The sequence below is a fragment of the Vombatus ursinus genome, unplaced genomic scaffold (genome assembly GCF_900497805.2).
Source record: "Vombatus ursinus unplaced genomic scaffold, bare-nosed wombat genome assembly UNPS02014863.1, whole genome shotgun sequence".
Classification (NCBI taxonomy): Eukaryota; Metazoa; Chordata; class Mammalia; order Diprotodontia; family Vombatidae; genus Vombatus; species Vombatus ursinus.
This window is the reverse complement of record NW_020954641.1, coordinates 32,077,379-32,086,860: the sequence shown is the minus strand read 5'-3', so window position 1 is coordinate 32,086,860 and position 9,482 is coordinate 32,077,379. Positions and strand designations below refer to the sequence as shown.

Sequence of the window (9,482 nt, the reverse complement as noted above, 5' to 3'; positions counted from 1 at the left end):
GATTAAGTAAGATTCCCATTTCATCCCTTACAACAAACCTTAATATAGGTTTTGAGACCTTTTGGATCACTTAATCCAATACTCATTTAGAGATGGGCCAGTTGAAGCCAACAGGAAAACATGTTACCTTGGTCACAATAAATCTTCATAGGAATTTATTCTGGTTTGCTGGGGTATAAAATACTCACAGCCTAATATAAGAATAGCAATAAAAACACTGGGCAATTGATCTGAAAGCTCAACTTTCAGATTACAATATTCAGCAATGTAGAATATAATTTAGAAATTAATCCAACAGGCAAAGTAGTACTAAAACACTGATTTCAGTCAAGCAATCCTGACTGGTCAGGTCTTTTTTTGACCTTATATTAGTGACACTACTGCTAAGCCTCTTTCCTTAATAAAACACCCAGGACATGGCCCCTAAGCCACAAATAGAATCCTTGTGAGACAAAAAAGGGCACACACACGAAAGCAAAGACAGCCTCAGGGAGAGTATGCCATTTGAGAACACCAGAGGCAAACAGACCATTGCGACACTTTTATTGACAAAAATAATCCAGCAGACAATATTCACAGACGGCGACCACGGCGACCACCCTTTCTTCGAGTACTGTCAGAGGGGATTGGAGTGACATCCTCTGTGGAAAGGAAGAGAGAAAACATCATGTTCCTGCAACCTTATACATAATTACACAATATTAGAGCTGTAGGAGACTTTAAAATCCTTCAAAATGGATTCTACCATAGAGCAGAGAATAGCAGAAGTAGGTCAGGCAAAAGACAAACAGAAGCCTGCTGAGAAAAGGGGGCAAAACACTTATGGTGATGAAATGTCATGTGATACTCCTTGGTAGGGACTGTCTGATCAGAAACCAGCACCTTCAATAGACATTTACCTATCTTTGAACAGAACTACAGGTAATCTAATCAAGTTCTCCCTGCAATCACTGTAAACTAGAAGAAATAACTCACCAATCCGCCCAATCTTCATTCCAGAACGTGCCAGGGCTCTCAGGGCGGACTGTGCGCCAGGGCCAGGGGTCTTAGTCCTGAAAAAAGTCAAGTCAGAAAAAAGTTCCTTGATTTGTTCCTGAACTAAAAAATAATAAAACTTTAAAAAACACTTATCACCATGAACTCCAGTTGTATGTGCAATATTACAGAGCATTTCAGTTAGAAGGGACCTTACACACCTTGTCTTCGATCCTCAAAACAACCCAGTCAAGTAGGCAAGACTGTTACAGGGGAGACTATGATCCCTATTTTACGGATGAGAAGGTGAAGTGTTGAGAGTTTTATACTAACAAGCTACATGGTCTTAGGCACATCCAACTTCCTGTTCCCTGCTTTCTTCGGCTGTAAAATAGAAATCACAAAGCTTACCCTTGTTTCCCTCAAGGGTTTGTTACAAGGATCCATTGAGATGACTGTAAAATGACTTGAAAAATTCAAACCCCTACACAGCTTCACAAGATGAGTGATCTACCAGCTTTCCTCTGATGCCTTTTGGTAGCACAAAAGTAAAACAAGTTTCTGAGGCAAAATCAAAGGAGCCATATACATCAAGCTGGAATAGCTTTGACTCTATGTCTCCACTAAGTCAAGTGCTGAACTTTCTTATTTACCATTATTCTAATGTAAAACTATACACAAACTTTAAAGGTGGGAAGGTACCTAAGTCTTCAACTACAGAGAAAGCACTTGTGCCAATGCCAAATAGGTCCAGCACACCTGCCCGAGAGGTTCTTTTCATAGGCCTCCAGGGCAATGCTAGATCAACTCTCCAAGGCTGACCTAAATGGCAACACAAACTGAAAGCCAGAAGGAAGCACAGAAACCTCTTCTACCCAGTGTTTTCCTTCATTCTGGATCTTAGTCCACCATCCCTAGGGCTAGTGTCCCCTCAATATACATTTTAAAAGACCCAGCCTCATGTTCTTGAGTAGTAACCAGAATAGCTGCATCTCCAACACAGCTCTGAAAACCAGTTGAGGCACCACGCAGAGTTGTCTGGTCAAAGGTTTGTCCCAATGGAAGTTTAAGTATAGATGACATTTCCCCTATACTGTGGTACAGAAAATAAACCTGGACCTAGATCAAGGGGACCAAAGTTTGAACCCTAGTTCCTTTGCTTGCTACCTACATAGCATGGAACAATTCACCAGCAAGTCATAATGAACTGGGAAAGTTACCAGCAGTGGGGTGACATTTATTTTTTTTATTTTCAAGATGGCCCTCTTTCTATGAGACCATGCCACCTCACCGAAGATACCAGGGAACACATACCTATTTCCCCCTGTGGCCCGAAGTTTGATGTGAAGAGCAGTGATGCCTAGTTCTTTACATCTCTGGGCAACATCCTGAGCGGCCAACATAGCAGCATAGGGAGAAGATTCATCTCTGTCAGCCTTGACCTTCATCCCACCAGTTACTCGGCAGATGGTTTCTCTGTAGACAAAGATGCCATCAATCATAAATCAAAATGGAAACTCATGGTTTCATGTAAGGTGGGAGACAGATAGCCAAGATTCTCAGTAGGACCTTTATCTAGATACTCACTTGCCAGAGAGATCAGTCACATGGACAAAGGTGTCATTGAAGGAAGCAAAGATATGGCAGACACCAAACACATTCTCTCCCTCTGCAACTTGAGGTCCAAGGCTGATGACCTGCTCTTCCTTCTTTTCCTTCCCCTTGCGAGGTGCCATTTCTGGGCAAGAAAGATACATTTTCAAATATGGAAAATACAGGCCATGTTTATGCTTGGAGGACTAGTTGATGATTGAACATTTTCACTTATTTCAAAAACAAGCCACATGGAGGCAATGCACATTTAAACTACAAGCTAAAAGGGAAATCAGGTTATGGTTTACCCTTCACACAAAAGCTAACAGGTCAAAAAATGAAATGCTCATTTTAAAGTGGCTATATACACACCAGCCCTTTCATATAGCGGGTACACAAACTTCTGGGTCATGAAGTGTAGAAAAGTTAAGATTCCTAGACTGGTAAGCACAAGACCTGAGCTGGATGTCACTAGTTCCAGGACCTTTAAATAGTCACTTCATCTCTGATTTTCAGTGTCTACTACTTACTCTGTTGTAAAGAAAGATGTTGTGAACTAATAAGTATTAATAAGTTGCTAGCAAAATGCTTTACAAAGTTGCTTATTTCACCTAGATGAAAAACATAAAATCAATCATGTTTTTAAAAAGCTTCTAATTTGTAATCCTTCTTCCAAAAGAATGAAGTATAAATAGCAGTAAAAGAAAAAAATCTATATAAGCCTGGAGAATACTCGAGACTTCTGTGATCTTACAGGTCATAACTTTGACTGGAACCCAGGTATCTTTACCAGACAACTGCTTAATAAAAAAATTTTCCCCCTTCTTTAGTTGTTCCCACACTCAGTACCAGCTGCCATGAGACTGGCTCAATTCTTCAACAAGAATTTCTTTGGGACCCATTATGTGACAGGCATGAGGGATACAAATGAAAGTCCCTCCCCTCAATATGCTTACATTTTTTAATGACGTATTTAGATAATTATCACAATCTACAATTCACAGCACTGGGTCAGGAAACAAGCACAGAACAAGAGCTCATGATTAAATGCTTTTGGTTGCCATAAGAGCTCAATTCCAAAAGTGGTAGGTAGTAAAATGATTAGACTCAGTCCCACTTCTGAACCTGCCTCCCTGAAAGGGAGCTGATATAAAGTGTTACATAAAGGTGAACCAGTATTATCTGCTAGATTGGGAGCTTCCCAAAGGCAGAAATTGTCTTATTCATTTTCTCCATATCCCAGACTAGGAAAGCACAAAGGCTCATCCAGTTGCAAAGGATCTAAGAGATCATCTAGTCTATCCCAGTAATTTTAAGATGGAAGCTGAGGCCCACAGTTTAAGTGATTTATCCAAATATGCACAGGTAGTGACAGGCCTGCAACTTCAATCTTCTGAATCCAAATCCAGTGGTTTTTTTCTACCTTACTTAGCTTTCCTCCTTTCAGAGGTACAAGGAGTAATTTTCCACAGCACCTCCAAAACCCTGATAGTTTCATCAGCATACTGCTAATTTTGCAGAGCAGCTTATCTAAGAAGGGATAATACACTCCAATCCAGATCTGAGTGGTTTTGCACTTCAAACTGAAGTATTAAGCTCTTGCTGGTCCATAATAAAATTCAACTATAAACCATACAGAATGATTGCTAGTATCTGAACTCCTAGGGAAAATATAGCAGTTGCCACTTAGCATTTGCTGTTTTTCCTCATTACATCCTCCTGAGGTAGGTAGTACAAATATCTGTGTATTTCAAATGCAGGAACTAAGTAGGGCTTAGAGGCACTATCAGTCCTCACTCGGCTAGTCAGTGGGAGAAAGAGATCTCTATTTAAAAAAAAGTTGGAAAAAACTGATCCAAACGTATATGACATTTCTCAACTGATAAATGGTTCAAAGATATAGATAGTTCTCTGAAACCCAAGCTTTTTATAGTCATGAGAAAAAAATGCTCTAAATCACCACTAATTAGAGAAATACAAATTAATGCAATTCTGATTCCACTCACTCATCCAGAGCAGTAAACATGACAAATAAGAAAAACAATAAATTTTGGAAGGGCTGCAGGAAAAAAAGACATTGTGCTGCACTACTGGTGGACCTGTAACAGGTCCTGAAAAACCTGGAAAACAATTTGGCACCTGACACAAAAAATTACTAAGCAATGACCCAGCAACACCACTGCTAGGCCTACACAAAAATGAGTTCAAATAAAAAAAGGTCCTTTATGGACAAAAATCTATGGCAGCTCTTTCTCTAGTGGCAAAAAACTTAAAACTAAGGGATGCCCACCAATCAAGGGAATGGCTGAAAAACTGTGTTATGGAATTACTGTGTAGTAAGAAAGACAAGGAAAGACTCAGGTGAACATGCTGAATGAAGTAAGGAAAAGCAGAACAACTTATGGTATCATCATCAACATTATAACAATTTGGAGACACTTATAAACTGATTACGAATGAAATGAGCAGAACCAGGAGAACAAGTTAATACAGTAACACCAATACTGGAAAAACTGTGAAAGCTGTAGTGGATGCAACGACTATTCATGATTCCAGAGAATAATCCTGAGACTCAAAATTTATTTTGCTTAACTATGAATTGTTACAAGAAATTCCCTCATCTTTCCAATAGGGTGGGGAGGGAAAATAGATCTCTGGTCATTTAAAAAACCGAGGGGGTTGCTACAAATGTGAATGTTGCACATTTCGTACTGGGTCACTGTATTAATAGTTTTGCTTTGTTACAAGTACCCTCTCATGAAGTAAGAGTGATAAGTGTATGTAATGTAAAACGCACACACAAACGTAAGTTGGACTTTACTCGGATTTCTTCCAGCACTGATATTGAGTCCAAAAATCCTCCTTTCCACGTGTTACTCCAGAAAACTCAGTCTCGCCGCTGCTGCTCCCTGGCCCCGGATTGCCCCACGCAGCCACGTCTCCCAACCTCGGAGCCAAAGACCTCTCCTCCACGCCTGACCCCAGACTCCCTACCCTCACCTACACCCCACCTCACCGCCTCCCCCCCGCCTTTCCCCGGTCGCGCTCCTCCCCTGGCCCCAAGCGCCCCCTTCCCGGCCCGTCCTCGGACCCCTCGCCCTCCTTCCCAAGAGAAAGCGGCGGCCATGAAAAGACACAGCACCAGCTGTTCTCCTAAGAGGCCCCGGGGCCCACCCAAGGCTCCTAGTCAAAGGATGGGGACCGATGGTGGGGAGGCCGCAGCTCCTTACCTTCTCCCCCGCTTGGGCCGCCAACACCGGAAAGGGAAAACGCACAGTCACGGGGTCCTGGGTCACCTGCGATTACCCGGAAGTTGTACCTCGGAGAACAGGAAGTGAATGGAAGAGCTGAATTTTTCTCATTTCCACAAGACAAAAGTAAAACTTACATCCTAAAGGGACAAGAATAACTTGTCGGACGTTGGGGAAAGGTGAAATTTTTAAAAATTTGGCGATGTTGTTTTATAACATCATAGGGGAAGAGGAAGAGGCGTGTCCCAAAATGGCGGCGTCCAAAGGACGACATCAAGACCGTTTTTCAAGATGGCCGCTTCCATTCCTAAACGGGTTCTTCCGTACATCTCCCCACCTCCCCCAACCAGAGGTGAACTAGCATGTTTAAAACCTAAAGTAAAAGGGGGGAAAATTGTGATTATTACAGCTAACAAAAATAACTCTTGTATAGTTTCTTAATGTCTACAAAACAATTTCTTCGAAGCAAACCTCTGAAGTAAGTAAATTTTTTCTTATTATATCCATTTTGAAGAAGAGGCCATTTGAGGCCAGAGTGGAGAAATTAGTTGCCCAAGGTCACACAGCTGACAAGAGTTAGAGTCAAGATTGCAACTTAAGTATACGTTTCAGAGCAGTTATCTATCTGCATTGGTAAAGGGGGTTTTCTCATAGAGCCTTCCCTTTACTGATGAAATCACACGTCCAGGCCAAAAAAGGGATTAAAGAGGAAACTTATAAATAGCAATTGGTGAGGAGGGCAGGGCCAAGTAAAGTAAAAGTCTGGGAGCAAGGTTAGGGGGAGGGGGAGAAAGGGAATAATCAACCAATAATCAATCAATAAGCATTTATTAAGCACCTACCCAGTCCCAGGCGCCTTGCTAAGCACTTTACAAATATTATCTCAATCAGTGAACATTTATTGAGCCCCAGAACTAGTAAATACTCTGTTAGAGTGAGAAGAGCTATAGACTGGGGTGGGGGGTGGGGTGGCAAGGTCAGATAACCTAAATTGTAGTTCTTGCACTGCAATTAACTTTCTCTGTAAGGTTGGACAAATTATTAATCTTCTTTTGGCCTCAGTTCTTAAATAAGTGAGACATCCTCGATCATCTCTTAGATGCTTCCAGCCTCTGACATTCTGGACACCAAGGGACTTTTCAGTGTCCTGTACTCAAAACTATGAGGGAGACTGGGAACTCACATCCTGGGGCCATATTCGAAAAGTATGTTTCCTTTCTGCCCCAGGATTGTCTAACCATAATGCCCTTGGTCCTGCATCTAGAATCACACAATTCCCAGAAAGAACAGTCATCATTCTCTTCTCTCTTTTAATCCTTCCCACTTCCCCCCTCTTCCCACCTCTCACGCCCCCTCCCCCCCAGCCAATGTCAATTCTACTCCCCCAACCCTTTCTTCATCTCTGCTCTGTCCCAGGCCCTTTGCCTTTACCTCCTTCCCCATTAGCTGAAACCCCTCCTTCCTTCTTTTTTCAGACTTTCAGTGGCCCCTGGCTTTATTAACCATTTCTATGGCACCTTTGTCCCTTAGTCTTCAGCCTCATTAATCTCTGAGAAAGGGCCACTGGATGTAATGGCTGTGGGGCCTTGTGATCCCAGAGTCCGTCAGTGTGATTGACCAGGATAAGAAACTGAGTTCCTGCTGCAGCTCCTGGCTCCCCTAATGCACAATGAGGAGTTTTTGTTGTCTCTTTATCATTTTCCCACTCTTAAATAGGGGCATTCCCCAAGGCTCTGTCCTCTGCCCTGTTTTCTTTCTACTCCCTCCTCTCTTCCCCTGTGGTGTCAGCTGTCACCTCTGTCTAAGACTTACAGCTCTTTATCTCCAGCTGCAACGTTTCCTCCAAACTTCAATCCCCTATTTCCATCTGACTGCTGGCATCACCAGGCCTTTCAAACCTAGTATGCTACAAACAGTTGTCTAACTTCCCTCATATACTAGCCTCATCTTTTAATTTCCCTACTTCTGTCAAGGGCATCACCATCCATCTCATCCTTCCACAGTTTCCCAGGTGTAGAACTTCTGAGTAATCCTTAATTCTTCATTTTCCCCTCAGCCTCTATATCCAACTGGCTGCCAGGTCTTATCTCTCCCAGCTTCACATCTTTTGTACTCATCCCTTCTTCACTTATACTCACTAGTTAAGACCTTTCATTCCCTCTCACCTGGATGATTGCAATAACTTCCTAATTGGATTTTCCCCTTTAAAGTTCTCCCCTCTCTAATTTATCATCTACACAGCTGCAAAATTAGTAGAGCACAGTGGTAAGGCATAGGTCTAACCATGTCATTCCCCTGCTGCTAGGCAATGCTACTATACCTGCCTTATCAACTCACTATCCTACTCTGTGCTGTGATTTTTCCAAACATTTTCATCCAACCCTCAAACCTCCAATTACTCCTCCTCTCACTCTTACTCAGGTGCCTTCTGTCACTTTTTTCTCCTTTGCTTCTTCATGAAGAAGTGGCCTTACTCCTTACCAAGGCTAACCCTTCTATTTGTGCAAGTAATCCATTCCATCCTGTTTCCCCCAACAGATTGACCCCTTTGTCATCTCCACCCAGTTATTTTCAATTTCTCTTCAATTTCACTGGCTCATTCCCTCCTACCTACAAGCATGCCTCTGTTTCCCCATCCTTAAAGAAAAAAACCCTCACTTGATCCTTCCATCCCTACTAATTGTCATTGTATATCCCTTCTGCCTTTGCAGCTAAACTCTTCAAAAAGGCCATCTACAATAGGTGTTTCTACTTTCTCTCCTGTCACTCTCATCTTAACCCCTTACAGTCCAGCTTCTGACCTTATCATTTCACTGAAACTGCTCTCTCCAAAGTTACCAGTGATTTTTTAGTTGCCAAATTCAATGATCTTTTCTCAATCCTCATTGTTCTTGACCTCTCTGGGTTTTTTGACACTGTTGATCACTCCTCCTTGATACTCTCTTCTCTCTAGGTTTCAGGGACTCCACTCTCCCCTTGGTTCTCCTATTTTTCCAACTGCTCCTTCTTTCTCCTTTGTTGGATCTTCTTCCAGATTATGCGCTCTAACCTAAGATGTCCTTGAAGGTTCTGTTTTGGGCCTTCTTTTCCTCCTCTTTACTACTTCACTTGGTGGACTCACCAGCTTCCATGGATTTAATTACCATCTCTATGCTGATGATTCTTAAATCTACCTATCCTGCTCCAATTTCTTTGCTCAGCTCCCATTTGCATTTCCAACTTCCATTCAGGTATCTTGAATTATGTGTCCAGTAGACATCTTAAACTCAATATGTCCAAAATGGAACTCATTATCTTTCCCCTAAAAGCTCCCCGACCCCTGCCACCTTCCCTGTTACTATGGAGGACATCACCATCCCAACCTAGAAGGCATCCTCAATTCTTACCTCCCCCCCCAAGATCCAATCTGTTGCCAATGCCTGCCAATTTCGCCTGTGCAAAATCTCTCAAATACTCCCCCCACCTCCTTTCTCTCCCCTGACACTGTCTAGTGCAGGTCCTCATTACCCCATACCTGAACTATTGCAACAGCTTGCTGGTGTGTCTGCCTTCCTCAAGTCTGTCCTCACTCTAATCCATACTCCATTCAGCCCACAAAGTGATTTTCCTAAAAGGAAGGTCCAACCATCTCTCTCTCTCTCTCTCTCTCTCTCTCTCTCTCTC

The 9,482-nt window shown here is 42.4% G+C and overlaps 1 protein-coding gene and 1 long non-coding RNA gene across 2 annotated transcripts in view; one reads left to right on the top strand and one right to left on the bottom strand.

Annotated features, from left to right (window-relative positions):
* Nucleotides 1–526: 526 nt before the first annotated feature.
* Nucleotides 527–5,901, bottom strand: RPS14 (ribosomal protein S14). Its single transcript, XM_027841781.1, has 5 exons — nucleotides 5,799–5,901; nucleotides 2,563–2,713; nucleotides 2,290–2,451; nucleotides 976–1,052; nucleotides 527–641 (listed from the first exon to the last, which is right to left on the bottom strand). Exons 2-5 carry the CDS (start codon nucleotides 2,709–2,711, stop codon nucleotides 574–576), a joined length of 456 nt encoding a protein of 151 aa, XP_027697582.1. The 5' UTR covers nucleotides 2,712–2,713; nucleotides 5,799–5,901; the 3' UTR covers nucleotides 527–573.
* Nucleotides 5,902–6,090: 189 nt separating this feature from the next.
* The window catches only part of LOC114027703, a 10,466-nt gene continuing 7,074 nt past the window's right edge, over nucleotides 6,091–9,482 (top strand). Inside the window, exon 1 of the long non-coding RNA XR_003567283.1 lies at nucleotides 6,091–6,297. This is a non-coding gene — a long non-coding RNA (uncharacterized LOC114027703). The remainder of the gene's footprint in view (nucleotides 6,298–9,482) is intronic.